The sequence below is a fragment of the Hydra viridissima genome, unplaced genomic scaffold (genome assembly GCF_058129835.1).
Source record: "Hydra viridissima isolate aposymbiotic clone 2 unplaced genomic scaffold, HvirCarnegie_v1 scaffold_8, whole genome shotgun sequence".
Taxonomy (NCBI): domain Eukaryota; kingdom Metazoa; phylum Cnidaria; class Hydrozoa; order Anthoathecata; family Hydridae; genus Hydra; species Hydra viridissima.
Genome location: NW_028324307.1, coordinates 1,279,809 through 1,304,653, shown reverse-complemented (window position 1 = coordinate 1,304,653; position 24,845 = coordinate 1,279,809). Strand labels below are relative to the sequence as shown.

General features: G+C 27.9%; 2 protein-coding genes across 2 annotated transcripts; both read left to right on the top strand.

The window, feature by feature from the left end:
• The first annotated feature begins 4,097 nt into the window (after positions 1-4,097).
• LOC145186720 (insulin-degrading enzyme-like) lies at positions 4,098-23,792 on the top strand. The gene is made up of 30 exons (XM_090094818.1): positions 4,098-4,659; positions 5,361-5,437; positions 6,484-6,510; positions 6,601-6,704; positions 7,614-7,687; positions 8,356-8,451; positions 9,370-9,492; positions 9,703-9,815; positions 9,985-10,074; positions 10,158-10,230; positions 11,125-11,220; positions 12,560-12,651; positions 12,997-13,077; positions 13,162-13,265; positions 13,351-13,453; positions 13,539-13,634; positions 14,112-14,138; positions 14,470-14,552; positions 14,705-14,849; positions 14,935-15,045; positions 15,633-15,753; positions 15,826-16,023; positions 16,370-16,437; positions 16,507-16,606; positions 16,710-16,753; positions 20,752-20,832; positions 21,639-21,786; positions 21,917-21,978; positions 22,066-22,158; positions 23,373-23,792. The coding sequence occupies exons 1-30, from the start codon at positions 4,434-4,436 to the stop codon at positions 23,493-23,495; spliced, it is 2,979 nt and encodes a 992-aa protein (XP_089950944.1). The 5' UTR covers positions 4,098-4,433; the 3' UTR covers positions 23,496-23,792.
• On the top strand, positions 18,907-20,043 carry LOC149884444 (uncharacterized). Its single transcript, XM_090094819.1, is given in 1 exon segment — positions 18,907-20,043. A coding segment is annotated over 1 exon segment (753 nt). The 5' UTR covers positions 18,907-19,165; the 3' UTR covers positions 19,919-20,043.
• Positions 23,793-24,845: the final 1,053 nt, after the last annotated feature.

Below are 24,845 nucleotides of genomic sequence, written 5' to 3'. Positions count from 1 at the left end.
CATGCTGTAAGTGTAGCATTAAAGGCAGAGCGTACCGATTTACAAATCGAACAACTTTTTAAAGTCGCCCGATCTTTTGTTTTTAATGTTCGCAAGGAGTTAGAAGAAAATGATGGTGATTGTAATTAAGCTGCTAAACGTAAATAGCACAAGCAACGGTCAGGCACGACTAGAACACCTGAATTTATTCATCAAGTTCAGAATATCGTTGAAGAGAGCCCCCAAAAGTCAATGAGGTCCATCGCAAAAGACCTGGGTGTTTCAGAAGCAGAATTCGAAGGACTGTTCATGAATATCTTCGCTACAAGTCTTGTGCGATGAGGAGAGGCCAGCTTATGCCGGAGACCACCAAAGCAAATCATTTGATAAGGTCCAAGAAGCTGTTAAACAAACTGAAACATCCTGCTAAGCAAGGCATGCTTAGGTTTTTTTCAGATGAGAAAAACATTGATCAAGATCAAAAAGTAAATAGAAGAAATGATAGATGGCTGTGTGATGACCCTTGCAAAGTTCCAACAGTTATGCGTACAAAATTTCCTGCAACTGTTACGGTTTTGGGGGTTGTTAGCAACGAAGGATATGTGATGCCATCGCACTTATTTCCGCAAGGACTAAGAGTCACTTCTTCTACTACTTATATTGAAGTCTTGGGTACTGTTGTTAAGCCTTGGATCGATAGAGTAAGAAACGGAATGCCCTTCATTTTTCAACAAGACTCTGCACCAACACAAAAGGTCAAAACACTCAGGAATGGTTGGCGGACCATTTTTACAATCACATCACTCCAAACTTGTGGCCTCCAAACTCTTCAGACTTGAATCCGTTGAATAATTATGTGTGGGGCGTCGTTGAGAAAGATGTTAATAAACACCCCCACAACACTAAAGATTCTCTAAAAGAGTCCATTTTCCGAGTAATGGACAACATAGATGAGGGCCATCTCAAACGCACTTGCAGTCGGTTTAGGTCTCGAATCGAAGCTGTTATTGAAGTAGAGGGAGATTTCATTGAATGAAATTATTAACAATAGTTTATCTTACTTTATCTACATAACTGACTTCGATTAAAAATATTTTCTATTTGACTTTTTATCATTTATAAAAAATTAAAAGTATGTTCTCAAATAGCTGATGCACCTTGTATTATTACCACGTGAAAGTGCTTGAAAGGTTTTACACTGAGCTCGCACCATGGGCATTAAAAATAGTTTCGATGGCTCCGCGCAAAATCGGACTATCTGCAATCTCCGCCAAAAACAAAATTGGCATATCTGCAATCTCCGCGTAAAACAAAATTGGACTATCTGCATTTTCCGCCAGCTTTATTTTTGAACTATCTGCATTCTCCGGGCGTTCAAAGTTTTTATTGCATGAAATTATGCGCCTTGTCAAAATGTGATTTCACTACAAATGGCAGATCTCATGAAATAAGTTGTTAATAAGAAGACAGTAATTGCATTATTTTCCATCTATTCCTGAGATATAAATCTGTTTAAGTTTTAACACAAAGTTTCACTTGCCACATTTGATTTTGTTTAGAAGTAATTATTTTAAATAGTTATATGACATATGGTATGTTAATGCAAATGAAAAATTTACAATATTTTTAGAACATCATTTTAGCGGCTAAAATAAGAACAGTCTGCATCTACTTTAATCTCAAGTCTGAACTTAGTAAGCGTATACACATCATGAATTGATCAAAGTGTAGCTGATCGCAAAACCAATTTTATGTATTCAAATTTAATTTGAAATTAAAATGCTGCTGGATTAAGAAAACGTTTTACAGTTTTACGAGGCTTATTCGAAACATTGTTTGGTGTTTTTCAAGTTTGTCTATTTTCAACAGAAAAAAAAAAAAGTAGTGTTACTGTGTTATCTATACTATATAGGTATACTATATAGCATATAGCAGTCAGTCATGTTTTGGTTAAATGTGAAAATAACAAGTTGGTTTGTTTAGCTTACAAAATTAATTAATTCAAGTGTATAATTGCTATCATCAAATAAAATATGTTAGATCTTAAAAATATGTTAGGACTACAAAATTATAGATGTTTTTAGATAAGTTGTGTTTGTATGTTAAATTATAATTTCTAAAGTTAAAAGTTACCTAAATGTGACTATAATTTAAATTCAAGTAATTAATATTGTCTATTACAAATGTGATAATTTATTATATTGGGTATACTGTAAAAGTAATAAAAGCCTGATATTCAGATCAATGTGCAAGTTAAGGATATGTTTATTTAAAACAGCAGTTTTTTGTTATTTTGTAATTATTCTTTTATAGAAAAAATACAGCTATTTTTGATTGTATCATAGTTATTACTATCATAGTAAAAAAATTACAACCCTTTTTTATATATCATTACATCCCAAAGTCTTGGATATAAAAAAATTATCAAACATAATTGGACCAAAATTGTTTGATCATCACTGCAGTTGAGGTGACATCTGATTAAACCAATGTTTAATGGTTTAGAGCTCAAATCCAACTGAACCTTAGGTTCAGTTTGATTTTGATCCTAATTATTGATAAACCAAGTTTAAGAAAAGTTGGAAACCATAATGTTTAATACTCATGCATGAGTTTTTAACTAGTTTGTGTTCAGTTAAGTGGCATCTCCAAAAAAGAATGGTTTTAAGTAGACAACAAAGAAAACTCCACATAGTTTGATTGCTTAATGAACAAAAATAGGTTAATAACAATAATTTTGTTAGTTACAATCTAGGTTACAATATATATATATATATATATATATATATATATATATATATATATATATATATATATATATATATATATATATATATTTATAAATGCGTGTGTATATATGTGTATATATAAACATATGTATGTATATATATATATATATATATATATATATATATATATATATATATATATATACATATATTTATATATATACATACATATATTTATATATACACGTATAGTATATATATATATACATACATATATTTATATATACACAAAATTATTGTGATATGTGTGTATATATATATATATTTATACATATATATATATATATATATATATATATATATATATATATATATATATATATATATATATATATATATATATAAATTAGCAAAAATACTTATCTAATTTTTTCTTTGACAGCTTGTTTTACCATCAGTAGGTTCATCAGGAAGTCTGATGAACCTAGTGATGGTGAAAGATAAGTTTATAAATATATAAGGTTAATATATAACATGTTAACTAATGATTAATTTGTTAACCTTCCTGATTACTTATTGATGGTGAAACAAGTTGTGGAAGAAAAAATTAGATAAGTGTTTTTACTAATTTATTACTGCTCTGCTCTTTAAGACCATTGAGCACTCTATTTATAGAATACACTAACATAGTTTATATATATATATATATATATATATACAGGGTGTCTGCCAATATTATAAGTTGGATTTCCCTAGCTTTTCCCTGATATTTACCTATTTCTCGTTTAGAAAAATGCTCTTCAACTGCAAAAATATAAACAATAATACAACCCACATTAAATATATCAAGAGAAGTTCATAAAACTATCTGCCAAATAAACTTTTAGATTACGTGAACTATATACAACTTATTTAAGTTATATAAGTTTGATAAAGACTCATCTTTCCTGATTTTTCTAAAATTTAACCTAATTTCTCTGATAATCCCCTGATTATTTTGAAGATATCCGAATTCCCTGGCATTTCCCTGATTTCGCAGACATCCTGTATATATTTATATGCAGATCTTGCGTATAAAGACCACTTAGCAACATTGCAACATAACATAACAAGAATTTAATTTGATCTAAACTTATTAGTCACAACAACAAGGCTAAATAAAATTGACAAAGTATGTATGATGAATTTAGCAATTAGTATGTAACATAACAATGTTTTGTTACATATGCTATATTATTATTAACAATAACATAAGTTATTTTTAACATATTTATCTTAACTAAAACTACTTGATTACTCACAAACTTAATCAAGTTATGATCAAGGTTTTGTGTTTAAATAATCGCTATTAATAAATGTTTAAATAATCGCTATTATTTAAAAAATTGTAGAATTTTATAAAAAACTTCAAATATTTAAAGAAACACCACCAAAAATTTATGCACCCGAAAAACGCAGATAGTCCAAAAATGTATCTGGCAAAAATGCAGATAGTCCAATTTTGTTTTACGCGGAGATTGCAGATATGCCAATTTTGTTTTTGGCGGAGATTGCAGATATGCCAATTTTGTTTTTGGCGGAGATTGCAGATATGCCAAATTTGTTTTCCGCGGAGATTGCAGATAGTCCGATTTTGCGCGGAGCCATCGGTTTGCTGTTTCCATTGCCGTTACAGTCAGCGTATTTACTTGTAAAGTCCCTAAAATATAAGGTGAAGAAAATATCATGGCGTTCGAGCAGATTGCTGAGTCAAATGGCAATGACAATCAAAATCAATATCAACCATTAAATAATTCCCAACCTGATATGAAACAAAAAATATACAATATTAAAAAGTCTGAAAATGACCAACGAGAATATTGTTTTTTTGTTCTAAATAACGAGTTACGAATTTTACTTGTAAGTGACAAAACAACCGAAAAAGCAGCTGCTTCAGTGGATGTTCATATTGGTAAGACAGATTAAAGATTAGATTCAGAATGCATACTTAACTTATATATATTTTTAGATGCGTTTATATATTGTCACAGTCATAACCTAACTGCCTAACCTTTTCTTAATTTTATATGGTTTTAACTGTTGCATTTTTCACATTATATTATAATAAACAATGTAATTACAATAATCATCTAACAGTAATAAACTTAACCATGAAATATAAATCAAATTAAAACAGGTTTTAAAAGTTTCTAATTTAATTTAGGTTTAATATATAATATGTTAAAATGCACAGGTATTAAATAAAAAAATGAATTTTTCATTTTATATATACTCAAAGGTGAAAAATTGGTGGGTGCAACTTTTTCATCTTTACATTTTAAACTCAAAAACAAACTGTAACTCAAAAAAGAATTGCAGCTCAAAAACAAACTGTAACCAATGATTAAAAATGCATATTAAGCCAAAATTTACTTTTAAAAATTACTGCTCAGACAACCATATCTTCTAGTAAACTATAAAATTTAAGCAATGTTATTAAAAACAACAACAACAACAACAAAGTCATGTCACTTGATTTTTAATTTATTCCAGACCATCATTTAAAGAGCTGTTAGTTTTTAGAACAGTCCCAAGGTGGCAAAATTACAAATCCACCTAGAGAATTTGCAAGATGCTATGTATAACTTTACTGTTATTAAGATATGTATTTAGGTAATGATGCTGACCCAGTTGATGTGCCAGGTATAGCTCACTTCTGTGAGCACATGCTGTTCCTTGGGACACACAAGGTTTGTTTTGGATTTTAAGCTTTCAGAAAAGTTTTAGTTTTTTAAATGTTTAAAAAGTTTCCTTCAAATTTTTCTCCTCTAAATGCATTCTTATTAATTTTACTTAATTTTAGTAATAACATTTAACTGTCTCTTTGAAAAACAACTTTTCATAATATTTTTCTACAGCATTCTGTAGTGAAACAGTTTATTTTTTAAAATTCATTTAAAAAATCCTTACCTATTTATAATAAGTTTGTAGTTCACAAAATTTTTCCCAATAGATAATTCTCCATTTGGTTTCTAAAATAATCCCTATGTAGACCTGACAAACAATATGGCAACAAACTAGCAGAGAACCAAAACTTATACTTATTTTCTCCTTTTTGGTAACCAGGAACATTATGGGCAGTTAAAAGATGCAAAACAAGCATGCTGTGGGCTGAGTTAATATATAATTGTTCTAAGTGGTACTTATAGAACTTATGCAAAATAAAATCTTATTTCAGTTATTATAACTTAAGAAGGAACCAAATTTAGTTAACTGCTTTTACAAATTGGAATGAATACTATCATAATGCACAATATCTAGAAGCCCAACATAATAGTCTGTTAGAAAGAATTTTTTGATTTAAATTTGTTCTATAACTCAAGCAGTCAGGATGTCTGTTACCTTGTATAAAAGTCATATATCTGAGTTTAGAAAAAAATATTGAGACAGAATAGCATGTCCTTTATGCCCTGTTTTGAAATGTTATTAAAACAAAAGATGGCTTTAAAATGTAGCTATCATACTTAATACTTACATCCTCACCTGCATTCAAATGTTTTAAGTTGGTTTGAAGCTTGTGTCTGTTTTTTACACCGCAGGACAACACAGTCCTGCTTAATTTGTAAAAGACTCGAATAAATGCAGTTTTTACATGCCTTAACAATCTTGCTTTCTCAAGCGATTTAATCTCAAGCAGCAATTATAAGTTTTTGTTATAAATTTTTTTTTTAATATTGGTTTATTTTTTTTTTCAAATTTATAAAAATGACGTAAGTGTATTTTTTTTTTAATTTAGTACCCTATTGAGAATGGATTTTTAGATGTAAGTAGTTTCTTTAGTTTTAAGAGTTGAGATTGTTTACTTCATTTTTGTTAAATATTATTTTTAATATTGTTAATGTGCTCTTCAAAGTTTCTTTCACAAAATGGTGGCTCCTCAAATGCTTGTACTTTAACCCAACATACAAATTATCATTTTGACGTAAAGGCTGACCAGTTTGAACAGGCTCTAGATAGGTATAATTGTGTTTTTATATCTTAGTTAATAGTATGAGGCCTGAAAAATGATACTGATATATAGTATATAGTGGATTTTATTTCATAGAGAAAAGGGATTTATGTAGATAAATAATGAGAGATTTCCCTGAACTTAAAGTTTATAATCATCAGTGTTTAAATATTTGCATCCTATCTCTTAGTAACTTGAAGGATGTTTTTAGTCTCCGGACCAAATTTTAGTTAAAGTGTTACTACATTTAAAAAGATATGATAAATAATATAATAATAGTAAATAAAAAGTATTTTTTGCTTACAAGATCAAAAGCATTACTTTTCACACTTAGACATGAAAAATAGTTTAACTTTTAATTAAAAGATTAGTGCTTTTTTTAAACTTCCCTAGAAGGAGGACTTAAATGTTGATATAAAATATAGTTTTCAATATTTACGTTTAGTTTTCTGCTTTTATTCAGGGTTTGCCTATACAGAATTACTTTGGATTGAATGTAAAAAATATTTTGGGTTTGACTGTTCAGAATAATAATTGTAAATAATAATACTGTGCATAACGGTATTGGATCATAGAGTATTATTTGGGGTTCCACTACACAGAATTATTTGGACTATAGAGAATTATTCTGATTTGAATGTATTGCATTATTAAAATTTAGTTGTATCAAAGTTAAGTTAAAAATTGAGGCATTTTGTTTTTGTATATCTTTTTTATTTATAAATATTACAAGGTTTGGGGTATGTATGCCTTTAAATTTCTGGCAGTAAGCTTCTCTAATTTTGTATTTGCTATTAATTTTTTAAAATATTAAAAACATGTCAATATAATGAATGTATCATAAATATTGATTTTTGGTTTATTTTTTATTTTACACAAGTTTTAAATTTTGCTGTTAAGTATTTTATAATCCCTAGGTTTGCACAGTTTTTTACCTGTCCACTTTTTAACAAGGATTCTACTGAAAGAGAGTTAAATGCTATTAATTCTGGTGGGTACATTTTTTTTATTTCTAGTTTTTAAATTTTAGAATTGAAAATAATAATGAAAAAATGATAGTAAGAATGAAAAACAAAATTGGATACGTAACTTTAAAATTTTGAAAAAATTTGAAAAAAATTTGTATTCTGTTTGATTTTTCTACAACAAATCGAAATATGGTTTTTTAACATTATTAGGTAATATTACACTTATAGAGTAAAGAAACTGGATAAAAGAACTCAAATATTGTACAAAAATAAGGGACATGTTTGTTATGAAGATTTTTATTAATGGCAAATTTTTTTTAATGATCTTTAACACAAAATTAAGTTCAAGAGCAAACAAAAAGAAAGCAGGTAAAAACCATGTTTATTCTGTCTCTTTATTACCCATGTCACGAGGGAAAAGCTAAGAACTCTTGATAACCTAAAGTGCTTAGTCCCAATTTTTTGCTGTGTTAACCTAGTCATCTAAATTCAACTTTAGTTTTTAAAAAACTAATGTTTATTAGAAAATATGGTTTCACTATAAAAAAGCTTCTTTTTTAAAATAAGATATTAAAAATATCATTTTAAAAGAATACTAACTGTAATTTAGTTATTGTTTTATGTGCTTATTTTATTTTGTTTTATTTCTTAAAAGTATAAAAGTTTTATTGTAAAATTTTTTTGCCTTTAGAATTTCAAAAAAACATCTTAAATGATGTGTACAGAATCTCTTATCTTGATAAGCAAACTTCAAAACCAGGCCATGCTTACACAAAATTTTCATGTGGTATGCTTTTGTTTTTGTTTGGTCATATTGGTCTTCTATGCTATCTGGTCAGCGCCTGGTTTTTGCAAATGCTTCTTAAGCATAATATCTAGTTGGTTATGTGAAGTCTTGATTATATTATAATAAGAAACAATATTACAAATCTGTAAAAAAAAAAAAAAAATACAAAAATGGTTTTCTTTGGTGCACAGTAAAAAATAACATACCCATTTAAACTGTAAATCTAAGTTTTGAGTTAAACTTATTCCTATCAGAAAGACTATTGGTTATATATAATTGTGGATTTTGGTTCGGTATCATAACCAGGTTTGTAACCATAGATACAACATAGTTTTACCATTATGTTAAATAAGTTTACTAAATTTGTTCTGTTTTTGAAAATGTATTGAGTGAATGTTTTGTTTTAATATTGCATTTGCTGAAAGTTAATGGCATCCCCTTAAAATATATGTGTTTTAAAGAAATTTCTCATGGCACGGATAGTATAGGAGACCATTGATCATTTTTACTTATAAAGTTGTTGTGATACCCCTTAAAATGCATATCAAAAATATTATTACAAAATTGTTCATAATAGCTTTACTAGTGCATTTTTGATACTTTTTCCTACTAAAAGTGTAATATCTTGTTGAATATTTTGCACGGATTTTTTACATTATTAGAAGAGTTTTATTTTAATTATTACATGCTACAGAAAAAGGCTGTTAAATTAAGATAATTTTTTTCCCTCCCCTTTTTTCCTTTTCTTATCCCCTTTTCTCATCTCCTTTTCTCATTCCCTTTTCTCATCCCCTTCAATCCCCATTTATATACCTCCATGTTATGTGTATGAGTTAATACAAGTTATTTTATTAAGTTTTTGTTTTTATTACATTATCAAAAGATTTTTAAAATGATCTCCTTTCTTGTTGTATATAGGCAATTTAGAAACTCTGAAGACAATCCCTACTGAAAAAAATATTGACATCAGAGATATGTTGTTAACTTTTCATGAGCACTATTATTCTGCAAACATTATGACACTAGCTATTGTAGGCAGAGGTTACTTGATTACACTTTTTTTCAGTTGAGCTAATTTTTTTAAGTAAGTTTTATTAAAACTCTATTGTTAAAACTTTATTGCTAACAAAAATCATTAGAAAAGTACTTTTGATTTTTCAAGAGTTAGCATTATTGACTTGCGCTCATTAGATAAAAACTTTTTAAATCCCAATGTGATTAGTAATCTGAAAATATGTTTTTTTCCCTCAGAAAGTTTAAATGATCTTGAAAAAATGGTAGTCTCCAAGTTTAAAGATGTTAAAAATAAAAATATTATTCTGAGTTATAACTATGAGCATCCCTATGGTAAAGAAGAGCTTGGGGTAAGTTTATTTTTTAAATTCCGGTAATTTAAATCTGCTAGAAGGCTGCTCTTATGCTTTCTTATCCTGTGAATAAATAGTACAAGAGATTGAGTATTTTTAACTAATAACTTCTTTCATTAAACTATGTATATCAATATTTTACTTCTTTCTATTTTCTTTCTTTAAGTTAAGATTTGATGTTGCAACAATCAAAGAAGACCAAACATTAGAACTTCGATTCCCTATACCTGATATGCATGATCATTATGAATCAAAGGTTTGAAAATTAAAAAACTGCTCATTAAAGATATCTTGTAAAATCTGTTTAAAGAAAAGTTGAATAGGAACTTTTTTCTAAAGCCTGATTATTATGTGTCTTGGTTGGTCGGCCATGAAGGAAGAGGAAGTTTATTGTCTTTGTTGAAACAAAAAGGTAAAGGATTTCTTACATGAAAAAGTTCCTGCAATAGACACCTTTTTTTTTTTAATGCTAGGGAAGTGTTCAGAGCTCTTGCTAAAGATCAACCTAAAGGTCTGACATTTAGAACAAAGTTTTAATTAACATTGTGCTATTTAAAATTAAATTCTTTAGAAAGAAGTTTAATGTCAATCAAGATTTCTATTAAGTTTGTAAAATAAAAAAACAAACCTTTTTTCTATCTGCAACAGTCAAAAATTGTCCTCAGTCTTAAAATTGTCATTTTAAGAAAAGTTTAACTTTCAGAACAAGTTGAAACAAAAAAAAATTTCGTTTGAATATGTTTTCTTAATTTTTGTTTTTTTTTTTGCAGAAAAGTGGATATATTTTTCTTAAATTATTTCTAAATTGTGTATTGAATAAAAGATGAAGAATTTTGGCTTGTCAAGTTCTTTCAAATTTTTAACTCAGTCATGAAACAAAGATTACCCATGAAATTAACAAAGAAGAAAAAAATTAGAGTCAAACCTAACAAGTCCTTTTTTGTTTTATTTTATTTTCTTCAATTTAAGAAGTCAATTACAAAATTAACAGTAAATGCAGAATATGACTTCACTTTAAAGTGAATAATTCAGTAAAAATGACTTGCAGAATGTTCCAGAAATTTTTAAAAAGTGTGGCCAAATTTTGTTTTTACGGTTGAAATTTCGGTAAAAGATCGATATTTTAATATTTTTTCACAGCATTTGATTGAATAAAACGTCGGTAACGTATAATAAGAAGCACTTTAAGGTGAATGATTCAGTAAAAATTTGTCATACTTTAGACCTTAGTAAAAGCTCTGAATACCCAGAAAAATGTTGTCATTGGTATTTTTAGATTGAAATTTTTACTAAAATTCTTCTTTAGCTTGGGTTCAAACATTAAATAGTGGGTCAAGTAGTACAACCGAAAGAGGTTTTCAATTTTTCATAATTAAAATGAGCTTAACAGAAGATGGTCTAAGTAAGTTGCTTTGTCTTAAATTTAGTTTAACATTTTGACATAAAATTTATTAATAACAATGAGTTTTGAAAAGAAGTTGTGTTTTTGTTTAAATCATCAATATTCATGTAAATTACAAGATAAATTTTTTTTTTTTTACTATTATCATTTATATGGTTTTATATTATCTGTTACTTTACTATTTGTTAAAGAAAAAAACACAAAGCTGTTAACTTACAAAATAGTAATTATATTATTATAATTACAAAATAGTAATTGTTATATTATTGTTACAATTATTGTTTCATTAGTTTACTTTTTATTAAAGAAAAAGCATATAGTTGTTCAATTACAAAATGAAATTTAATAAAATTAAAATTCAAAAATTTTTAAACAATTAAAAAATCAAATTAACTAATAGTTAGCTTACTGGAAATTTAAAAAAATAAATATTTCAATTGTAGAAATGTAATTGACATATTTTCATATGCATTGTATTTGTTACTATCAACCAATACACATTCAAATACAGTTTCAGTTTTTAAAACAAGTTCATATATTTTTTTCATTTGTCTGATGCAAATCTCAGAAACGCAATTTTGCTAATCTGCACCTTTTTTGATTTTTATGAGACTGGTATAATTGATTAGTTTGCATTTTTCATGGTAATTGATGCTTTTTTTAAAGTTATTTTTTTTAGTTTCTTTGTGTTAAATTAAACATGTACTATATGAAATAATATTTAGCATAATATTTAACACAATACTATATAAAAGAAATATTTAACATAAAAAGGTAAAAAGTAGATGATATAAATATTTCAAGTAATTTCAAGTGATACTGATTTGAAAAATGCCAATGTGAATATATTTTTTTAAACCAAACATTAATGATTGATGTATATGCTATTTTCAAATATCTCTGTATATATTTCTCTAAAGAAAAAGTTACTGCATTGAAGTTTAGCTATCAATTAAAGTCCTGTGTAAGAATTCAAATGTTGTAGGTTTCCAAAAAAAAAAAAAATTAAAACCCAACCCATTTTATTTTTATTAAATATTTATTAAATTATTTATATATATTTTATTAAATTATTATTATTAAATAAAACCCATTTTATTTTACTTTTGAATATCTATATTTTACTGGTCTTGTTTAAATATAATTCCTTTTTTCACACTCTTAGTTGAATGCTCAATCATGTCATCCTTTCTCCTCAAATTCTCTCTCTTTTTCTAACATGAACGGAAACATAACAGTAAAGCAAAGAATCTATAACTATAGAGCAAATAACTTTAAAAGGTTTTAAAGTTTTCTTAATGAACATAAAATTTCATAGAAGGCTTTTTTTTTCTTCCAGATAACATTACTGACATAATAACGACAGTATTTCAATATATCAATCTTTTAAAATCTGAGAATGCTCATGAATGGATATATCAAGAAATGAAGGTAAGTTTTAAAGTAGATCCAATTTTTAAAATTTGAAATAAATTACTTAATATATTTTTTTAATAAAAAAAAAACAACAAACAAACAGTAGAATTGACTTTTTAAAAAATTATAAACTTAAAAAGAGAATTATTTGATATAATTGTTTTGTAGTTAGTTACTTTGTATATCAAAAAAAAAAAAATTAAAAAAAATTTAATGTACAAATTTTGTTTAAAAACTGTTGTAGTGCATTTTAATACATTATGCTGCACAAATTTAATCAAAGTGGTAATTATACAGTGTTCTCTCAAAATCCATGTTTAACTGTTCTTTTGATGATTTTTAAATAACATCATCTTTTAGATGATGAGCGAAGTAAAATTCAAATTTAAAGATATAGAATGTCCAAGAAGTTATGTTAGAGAGTTATCTTTCCTAATGCAGGTAGTTCTTCTGTGAAAAAAGTTTTCTTTTGAAGTGACTTTTTTATAGATATGTGCGTTTAAGTTTTATTTTATATTTTTTTAGCTATACCCTCCAGATGATATATTGTATGGTTCATATGCAATGAACAAGTTTTGTCCAGATTTGATTAAAATATTTATTAATCTTTTAACTCCTGATAAATTCAGGTAGAAATTTTTTCTTTATCTATTTGTTTTTTTAGCAGTATTAAATAATTTATAAACAACATGATAAATATTTTTTTATTCTAAGGTATTTTGTGGGATCAAAGAGTTTCACAGGAAAGACGTTGTTGAAAGGAAATTACTATAATAGTGAGTATAACGTCACTAAAATAAGTGCAGATCAAATTAAGGTAGTTCATTAGTTATTATTTTTTAAAGAAAGTGCAATTTTGTTAATGGTACTTTATAAGTAATTTTTGTTCAAATATTTAACAGGAATGGGAAACTTGTGGTTTAAATCCTGAACTTCACCTTCCTGATAAAAATCCATTTATTCCAGACAGCTTAAAAATAAAAGTTACCAAGAAAGAAGTAACATCCCTTTTTTTTTTTTTTTTTTAATTGACAATAATAATTATGAAGTTTTAAAGAAAATGTAAAAATTAGATTAAAAAAAATTAATTAGTGCTTAATCTTCTTTTTCTCCACTTGTTGTTGAACTACTACAAACTAGAGATCATCAGTGGAGATCATTTTTGTAATCAAACTCAAGACTCAGGATTAAACTCTGCTCACAAAAATGGCAAATTCTGTGTCCTGTTATTCTTAGGTTCATCTATTCTACAATGTATTCTATCAATTGAAGAACATTTTTTTGCTGTCATTTTATTCTCTGTAATTTTATCTAATTTTATCTTGCTTCTGTTTTATGTCATTCACCAATAATGTAATCACCAATAATTGACTTTACTTGTTACGAACATAGAGCAAAAAAGTCCCTTTAAGTTTTTGCAGAACAATTTGATAAAACTGCTGAAATTTTCTTGAGTTTTCTTTTCTCAATTTTAGCCAAAGAGTGTTCCTTATATTATCAAGGTGAACGTTTTTCTTTTCTTTTTTAAAAATGCGCTTAATTAAATTTTGATTTATTAGCAATTAAATCTCTTGCTTAAAGGTAAGCATAGATTTGCATAGTACTAATAAATATTTTGATAAAACATTAAGCATATTTCATGTAACCAGTAACCAAATAAATAGGTGCAAATAATCCACTGCTATAATATTTAAAAAACAATTACTTGAATTTCTAAAAATATCCTGCAGAAAATGCAGGTTTTTGCAGTTGTATTATGATATTTTTAATGGAATTTTTTACTGTCAAAAACAGGAAAAATTGTTTATTATTTAAAACTTTTTAATACATCAGGATACAGAGATGATGCGCATTTGGTTTAAAGCTGATGATACTTATTTATTACCAAAAGCTATCATCAGTATTGCTATTAAAAGGTTAGCTTGTTTGCCAAGATTTATTTTTATACTTTGTTTTTGTGTTTTTATAAAGATAGAGTCTTAATAGTCTTAATATTGTTAGCTTGAGTTCTGGAGATCTTTGAGTTTTTGCTGATGTCCTATTTTTCAACCCATCTCATTATAATTAGCCCTATTGCCAATGGTACCCCTCTGGATAGTAACCTGCTGGGAATGTTTTTTGGATTAGTTAACGATGAACTGAATGAATTGCTTTACAATGCAGAGCTGGCCAACCTCCATTGCTCTCTATTGCAGTCAAGCAGTGGAATTCTTGTAAGTAAAGTTTTTCTTTAAATGCAAAAAAGAAAATATGCAAACATTTTTTTTTCTTATTTAAAATGATTAACAAATTTTGCAGATTTTTATCTATGGTTATGATAACAAGCAGCATTTACTTCTTTCGGAAATACTTCAAAAGATAACAAATTTGGAAATTAAGGAAGATCGTTTCAATACCATCAAAGAATTGGTGTGAAAGTATTTTATATTATTACTTAATTACTAAATTAGAAATGCTTTTTAGATGAGGAAAAATAGGAGATGTAAATATTTAATTTCCTTCTTGTTTTACCCTAAATTATTGTGTATTAAAATGTTGAATGCTGTATACACAGCTGGCAGCCAAAAATAAGATTGTTTTTGCTTCAAAATATCAGTCAGCAGTTAAAATGTGAAACGTATTTTTATTTCGCAGTCTTCATTAATCAATTATTTTAAACATAAAACATTTTTAAAAATTAAGAAATTAAAGGGTTTTTTTACTTGTCTATAAACATTTTATGGTAATTGAAGCATTTTATTATTAAGCAACTATTTTCATAAAAAAAAAGGTAAATGCTTAACATAGTTTTTTAGTTGTAATTTATCTGCCAATATATTTACTATTTTGATTATTAGCTTATTTTAGAAATAAATATATGAGCTTAACTCTTATTATAAACATTGTAGAAAAAACTACAGTACTGTTAACTCTTACATTATAAAGACTTTAGAAATAAATATGTGAGCTCATATCTTACATTAAAATTATTTAAAAAAAGACATTTGTTATTGTAGAGAGAAAAGTCTCTCCGAAACTATGAGCTAAATGAACCTTACCAACAAATAACTTCTTGCAGTGTGTATCTAACTCAAGAAGCTACATGGGATGTAGATGACAGATTAGCATGCATGAAAGGTTAGTTGAATGAATTAAGTTTTATTTTTTTAATTCAAACAATAAAATTTATTTTTGAAATCTTTTTTGTAGATGTAACAGTGAAAACGTTAGAAGAGTATAAAAGCAGGTTTTTGAGAAGCCTGTTTGTAGAATGCTTACTTTTTGGGAACCTTTTACAAGATAATGTGAATGAAGTTGTAAGGGTTATTGAAGAGGAATTGTTAGCCAGTGCACGTCCTTTGTTTCCTTTGCAACACATGCTTCCGAGAACATATTGTTTAAAAGAAGGTATGTAGCTTTAGGCATTTATTAGTTACCAAAATTTTATCAAAACCTTGAACTGATACCTGTATCAGATAGCGTTCCCTTAAAAGTTCTTTTAAATGTTTTGTTTGATAAGTCGTTCCACATTTCCACTTTTTCCACTTTCTTAACACCTTTTTTGAAAGTTTTTTTCATGCTCAGTTTTTTATATTTGTTGTTTTGATTTAACAAGAAGAAATGGCATGAATAACATGATATTCAACTGTTTTAAAAGAACTTTTAAAATATTTTTTATATAGTTATCATAATTTACAATCAATTAAAAGTTAACACTTTTAAATGTGCTTTTAAATTGATGTTTTGTTATTAGGTTTAAATTACTTGTTTGAAAAACGCAGCAAGATCCATTTTACTTCTTGTGTTCAAATTGTTCTACAAGTGAGTTTCTAACGTTTTTTTTTTTCTCAACAAAATGATTTTTTTTTTATTGCTTTTGCATTCTGTTAGGTGGGAGTGCAAGAAACAAAAATAAATGTCCTTTGTGAACTGATTGCTTCCATTTTATCAGAACCATTTTTTAATCAACTCAGAACAAAAGATCAGCTTGGTAAGTTAGTTTTTTTTATCAAAAGTTTTTTGTTATTAGTAATAGTGAAGAATAGTTTTTCTAATTGTTTTAATTACTTAACAATTGTTTATGGTTGTTTCAGGGTACATTGTCTCTTGTGGAGTTTGCAAATCGAATACAACTCAGGTTTTAAAAAGATACATATTTACATATTTATATGAATTTAAAATGTTTTACTGTTACTACTTATTTAAACATAGATGAACTTATAGTAAAACATTGATGCAAATACAGTAAAACAGTTTGAAGAAAATATGTTTTTTCCAATTAGATTGAAGGGTCAATATTAGTACTGTAATTAGTACAATATCACATGTCATTCTTGCATAGCGAGATTTATTTATACATGTGGACTTTTTCCATTTATCATATCTAATGCTTTCTCTAAAATGATATTAGTCCGGGTGAATAAAAATAAGCAATTGGTCAGAAGCATTTGTTCTGACAAAAAGTAAATACTCATAGCAAAAGCAAATGCTCAAAAATCCACAGAAAAGTGATATTAAGATATTGGCTAAAAAAATAGCTAACATGAAAACAAGATTGTGATTATTTTAATGAGCTAAAACAATTTAAAGTACTTCAACTACTTTAAATTAAATTTACCAAAGTTTGGCTGCTTGCACCATATCTGAGAATCAGAAAGTGCCTTTTCGACTAGTAAAAACTATATTTACAATTACTCTGTTCTTAATGTGCTTTATGTTAAAATTTTTGATGATTTGCTTAAGGATTTTCAAAATAGAAAAGGCTATTCCATACCCTAATAGAAAACCTTGATTTTCAAGACCTTGTTATAATGGATAGATGTTTGAGTTTTTCAATACTCTTGAATCATGCACTGATCCAGGCCAACTGACATATTTACTGGTAAATACAGCTTTCTCATTAAAAGTTGCCTGCTTGTAAAAAAAGTATATTAAAGAAGAAGCTTTAGTATATGTGATACTTTTAATCAGAAGTTTTAAAATATTTTTAATCAATTCAGTTTTTTGCTTTCATAAATGAATAATAGATCTTTAATTTACTTACTAACACTTTGATTGGAGGAAACCTGTTTTTGTTGATATATTCATCAGCAATATTTCCATGAGTTTTCTCAATCCTCACATGGGCACAGCCTATTGTACCTACTGTACAGAAAAAAAACCCTTTCATTAGCCCATGCCTATCTTGCTCTCAATATTTGCTCCCTATTATGTGGAAAAAATATCCACTGAAAAGCCTTGGTCAAAAATCTCTTTAGCATAGAAGAATTTGCCTTTGAAACAGTACTATAGTGAATTCCTGTTTCCTTTGCAATTTCTGTTTAAAAACCAGGATTTGTAAGATATCCTAATGTTAATTCCATTCTCTGCTTGCTTGTTAGAGATCTTCCATGAGTCTCAGAACTTTTACCTAAAAAATAATCTCCCATCCAAGAAACATGATCATTAATAAATTGATATAACTTATGATATTCATTAGTAGATGTTGCTGATGACCTTTGGTTATTGTATGAATTAGTTTTTCTTTCCGTAATAATCGTTTGAGCCATTTATGAAAAGAATATAGCACAGACTGCAGATTTTATAATAAAAAATTGTTGTAATAAATATATGAATGTGTGTGATGAATGCGATTTCTAGCAACACGAGTCATTTTGTTTAAACATAGGAGTAGAATACAAAATTATGTCTTTCAACTTTTGCAGCAGATCAGAATTGAACTCAAAAGCGAATAACTGCTTAAAGTGTTTATATTGGTATTGGTTTGAAGTATACTAATTGTTTAATATATTATTGATAAAAAAAGTTAATGTTTAACAATTATTTAAATAAAGTACTTTTTTGGGTGAAATTGGGGTAACTTTGCACTATGTTGAAAGTTACCACAGATGTCATTGGCATTCCAAAATCAATACTTTCTAAAACTTCATTCTAATATTTTATATAAGCAGAGTTATTTCATTAGAGCTTAAGACCAGAAAATACAAACACTATTCAGAGGATGCCCTAACTAAATGTCTTGAAGATGTAAAATCTAAAAAGCTAACACAAGAACAACCCTTTACAAAATATGATGTTAGTTGAAGAATGATTTGTTTCAAATTGATAGGAAAGCATAACCGTATCATTTTTCCAAATTAGAGGAAACTGCTTTTGTCGAACGTAACATTCAATTAAGTCATTTTGGATTTCCTATTGGTAAAGAAGACTTACGTCATATTATGTATAATTATATCCATAGTTCTGGTAGAAAAGTAAAAGAATATAAAGTCTTTCCTGGGCCTGATTTAATCAAGTCATTTTTAAAAAGACATCCAGAGCTAAATTTGTGCCAAACATAAAAAAATCATGAGCAAATGTTAATGAAGAAATTCTAAAAGAATATATTCAACATCTTACCAAAAACATACAAAATGTTCCACCATGCAACATATACAACTATGATGAAACAAATCTAACCGATGACTCTGACTTAAAAAAATGCTTGATAAAAAGAGGCAGTAAATACCTCACAAATATAAGAAACACCTCTAAGACAATTATTTCCATAATGATATCAGATAATGAAGCAGGTGAAATTTTACCACCTTTTGTTGTTTACAAGACCACTAATCTGTGGTCAACTTGGTGTGTAGGAGGTCCTAAAGGAGCCAGATACTTCAGTACTAAAAGTGGATTTTTTGAAGGAGAAGCTTTTGAAGAGTGGTTTTTTTCTATGGTTTTACCTTCTTTATAAAAGAAGCTAGAAGTTAAAATTCTCTAAGGCGATAACATATCCTCTCACATCTTTACAAACATTATTGAAGCCTGTGAAGGAAATGAAATAAAGTTTGTTTGTCTACCACCTAATAGTACACATACTCAACCTCTAGATGTAGCTTTCTTTAAACCTTTGAAAACAGCTTGGCATGAAATTATCACAGAGTATAAAGATTCACCTGCTGGGCGCATGAAGACATCTCTTGACAAACAACATTTCGCAGAACTTTTAAATAAGTTGTCTAATGTAGTTGTCTACTGTAGAGCCAAATCAGGTTTTAGAAAGTGCAGTGTCTATCCATTGAATGTCAATGAACTTCTTACAAAATTTAGAGAAAGAGAATCTTATGATAAAGAAGTTCTAGAGGACAGCTTTAAGGTTTTCTTACAAGACAAATTTAAATCTTTGGGATTTGTTGGAACTAATAAACAAAAAAAGAAACTTTCTGTTCCTGCAGGTAAAAGTGTTAGCATTGAAAATCTAGAAAAATTTAATGAAGGTTGTAATATTGCCTCTAAGAAAATTGCAAAGAGGAAAAAATAAGCAAAATTAGGAAACTTTACAAAGTGCCAGAATTAGGCTTTCAATAGGGCTTTTGAAGTGTGTTTTGTTATTTTTGATTTTTGATTTGAAAAGTGGAAATCTTTAATTCTTTTTGCTCACCCAGAAACAAAGAACTTTTTTTGTCTTTTTGTGTTTTTAATGAGGTTGTGTTCAGTGTTCTTTTATCATAACATGTTATATTCTTTGTTAAGCAAAGTAGTACTAAAACTAATCTTGTTTTTAATTAAATTACCCTATGAATTATTTTTCCTTCAGAAAGTATGAAAAATAGGAGGTCACTTTGCACCAATCCCATTCATATCATAAAGCTGTTCTAATTTCTTTAAAGTTACCCAGACCTCTGCTTAACTTGGCACATTTTTTTAACAGTCTTGAAAAACTACTTCTTAATTTCTAAAAACAAATTTAACAATTAAAATAGAATTTAAACATTAAATAAATAATTTGCAAGTTTACATCAATGTAATAGAAGTTTAGAGCGGATTTTTATAGATGAAAATTACAAATAAGTCAAATTTTTGTGCAAAGTAAGACACTTTTATGGTAACAGAAGCAAATTCTCATTTTGATTCACGCCGCCTGTTGTTGATTTGAATGTTGATTATTTAAATTTAGTTGTTAAGTGAATTGGAGTGTGTTGAATTTCAATAAAAAGTGAATTTGACTATGAAGTGAATATAAATCTGGAGTGTAAATTAAATTGGAGTTATTTGAGTTCAGACATCTCATCCAGATAATGAGAGAGTTACGATTTAGTTTTTTAAGTTGAGTCTCTTCACTTTGTTAATAACAATTGAAATGATCATTTTTAGGGAATTCAGTTTTTGGTACAGTCAGACAAGGAGCCAGCATATGTTGAAAACAGAATTGTGGACTTCCTCGTTGATTTTGAAGTATGGTCAAGTTAAGATGTTAAAAAATTTGATTTTCTTTTTCCTTTTTTTTCTTAATAATTTAAAAGATATTTTTTATTTAAGCTACATAATTGTTATAAGATACCAATAAATAACATTTTTATTTGCATAAGAAAAAAAAGTTGTAAGTTTTATAAATTAAAATGTAAATTTTTTTTTTAAAAATTTGATTTGGATATGAAAAAAAACATCGTGATTAACAAAATTGCGTTGCTTTTTTATCAGCACTTTTTTAAATGTGACCCAGTGAAATCATGTTCAAGAACTTATCAATTTTTCACAAGTAAGCTGAATGAAAAATAAATATCTTTTAGTTTCAATTGTAATAGAATTCCAGAAATCCAAATTTTTCATAAGACTTTCATAAGACTTTCATAAGACTTTCATAAGACTTTCATAAGACTTTCATAAGACTTTCAAAAAGTCTTATGAAAGTCTTATGAAAGTCTTACTAAAGTTTTTGAAATAAAACTCATCTCGGTTTAATTCTTATAACTTTTGTAAAAACCATGAAAAAACCACAGAAACATCACTGTAAATTAAATATTTTAGTATAATAAACAGGTATAGTGAAATTTTTGACTGGAGAAACAAACCATGGCTGAAATTAAAAAATTTTCTCAGATTTGAATGCTCAAGACTTTCGTTCCAACCTCGCCTGATTCACAAAGTTCGAATGACAGGATTTTTAGAAAGATGTTCATCCTTGAAATTTGTAAATTAGGTTTTGATAAATAATACTCTAAATAAAAAAATTTAAAATATTCTTTGAATTTAACCTTCAGCAAACCATCTTGAATATGAGTCCATCGATATTCTCAAGCTATGTTCAATCGTTAATTGAAAAGAAACTAGAAAAACCAAAACGTTTACGTCAGGAGTATTTGCAGTATTCTTCAGAGATTAATTCAAAGCAATATCACTTTAAACGAGGTGTGTTTAAACAAACAGATGTTTGAAATAAATTCAGTAGAAAAAAAGTATTACAGTTGCATAAATGATTATTCTGATCTCTTACGTTATTACAATTTACAATTTTTGAAGTTATTTTTGTATATTTCAGGTGAAGTAGAGGCTGAAGCATTGCGAAATGTCACACAGGAAGAAACGTTGCTTTTTTACAAGGTGATCCATCATTAAAGTATATCTTTCTTAGAACTTTCTTTTTCGTTTAAAAGGATTAAAAAACTCGGTAAAATATTTTTAATTTAGCGGCACATTTGTCCAAGATCCGACGTTCGAAAAGCAATCACTGTTGTGATTCTCGGAAAAGACGCACAAAGTATTTTGGAGGGGCCTGGAAATGTAAGTTTTTTTGAGAGCAGAATTGAAATGTTCCGACTCTGAAAAACATTCTTGAAAAATGTTTTATCCTCCAAAGTAAAGCTTTCCACTCAAAAAACAAAATCTTCTAAAAATGATAAAAACAATCTCAAATTATAAGTTTATTTTAGTTAAAAAGACTTAACCTTGCAAACCAGAAGGACTATATATGACCAGGAGGATTATGGTTGAGTTTCGTAAAACTAAGATTTTGTGCGGATTTCTAAAGAGCATAAATTCTTTAACATTTTTTTATAAAAAAAATTTAAAAAAAAAACAACACGTAACTTTAGTATAGAGTCTTTCCTTTATCATATATAAAGTGTTGGTGTTTTTCGATTTCGACGAAATAAAGATTGTTTTCTTGAGGCACAGCTTTATGCTCTCCACCCCTTCGTGTAGACTCCTTTTTTCAAATTCCTCCGTCATAAGTACCAAAAATAAAGTTTTAATTGACCTTTACCTTCGATATTTCGCTTAATGGCATTATAGGAAGACAAGAGCTGAAAAGACTGCCTACGGTATTAGAACTCCTTAACTAAACGAAAGTTAGGAAGTGGAGCAACAAAGGTGAGGATGCCAAATTTTGTCAAGGCTTTTACATGCCGAAAAGTACCACTCAGGTTTCAGTGCGAATTTTACGGTCATTTATTGTAGAAGGTCCCATCGCCGGTGAATGGTATGAAATGTGAAACACAAATCGTCGTCAAGGATGCGCCTTCCGTGAAACTCAATATACTCTATCACAACAAATACGAGTTCGTCTTCGCTAGTTATCAGTTCGCAGTGGAATCTCCTTGTAACCGAATTCTAGGTATGGTTAAAAGCAATCAATTTTTCAGCTTGCCTGGTCGCGAAACTGCATGTGTCTATAGTCGAACATTATTTTAAGTGGGTTGTCATTCTTCAATATGGTTTTAGCTACCCGGATCCTCATCACTTGACTGCCATTATTATCAAATGTTATTTTCTCACTGAAAAGGTGGTCACCGAGGTTTCCATGTTTAATGGAAGTAATATCTCATTTATGTTGCATCCTACACAACTTAACGTAAACGTTACATTCTACACAACTTATGATAAAAAGAAGACATTCAAAGTGACATTTTTATTGATTGTTAGGCACGTAGCCCCCCCCCTTGCTTTAAAATAAACCTTTTTTTTTTTTTTTACTAATATTTAGTTTCTATTTATAGAAAAGTTGGATCCTTGTCGATGATGTATTGCGTTTCAAATCTGAGCTTGGACTGTATCCTTTAGTGTATCCCTACAACAATGAAGTAAAACTATTGGCTACAACAACAAAATCGAAGTTATGAATTTGAATTGTTTGAAATAAAAGGAAATTTTTATTTTAAAAGTTGATTGTTCATCATTGTGAAATATTTCAAAGATCGAAATCACTTCATAAATATACTTCATAAACTTCATATATGTACTTCATAAACTTCATATATGTACTTCATAAACTTCATATATGTACTTCATAAACTTCATATATGTACTTCATAAACTTCATATATGTACTTCATAAACTTCATATACTTCATAAATGCACCTGGTTTTTGTTTGTGCTACTTGAGCTTCTCTCAATAAAAATGAATCTTGTTTCTGAATTGTATTTTTGTTTTTTACGTTGTTATTAGGTCTCTTATGACTGAACGCACAGCATGTCGTTTTATACTCCAACGATAGATTCCTTTTTTAACAAGGGTTTTTATACGTCTTTTTCGGCAATTTCAACCTCTATATGTTTCACCCTATATCTTTATTATCAGATTTTTACCCAAATTCTGAGCTTGTTTCAGAAACAGTTTCTCTTACACTATGTTTTACAGTGCTGATCATAGAAATATTTTCTTTTAATGGCATTTTTCTCGTGTTTCTACGTATTAAATTTTTATGGCATTTTTTATGATAACTTGCAAATTTGAACTTGAATTGTTTGGATGTAAATGCGACAATCTGACAATAAAGACTCTTAAATAGTGATCGACCGAAACCGAAAGTTGAGCCGAAACCGAAAGTACCGAAATTTCGGTTCAGTAAAGCCGTAGCCGAAGCCGAAATTGAAATTTCGGCCGAAGCCGAAACCGAAACAGCCGAAATTTGAAAAAAAATGTTAAAAATCCCTGAACCTTTTATGATCACCGAGTTAAAGCAAAAAAAACTATTTTACGTATATCTAAGCAATCACCATGTAACATAATTTGATAAAAACTATAATATGTCAAAAAAAAAAGTAGAATATGTCAAGACATTTTAATAATTAAAGTTAACAATTGAAATATTTTCTCTACAGAATAAAATTTTTTCCATGTTTTCTGGCAAAAGTCTGTTTCTTTCATTTGAAAGAATGTCTCCAGCAGTTGAAAACAACCTTTCAACTTCGGTAGATGTTGGTGGAGGTGTAAGGAATCTCTTTGCCATTTTTGCCAAACCAAACTTTGCTTTTAATGTTGTTTTTTCTTCATACTCTTTCCAAAACTCTAAACAGCATGAAGATGTTGGGCTTTCTAAGTACTCGTTTAAAACTTCCTTTGCTAATTTGGAAGTTGGATTTTTGGACCTTGCATTTTGTGACTGTGCAATTATATTTTGCATCATTGAAGAAAATCCAGTGTTCTCAATAGACTTAGTTTTCATCACAGGAGTAGTTTCATTTTGGC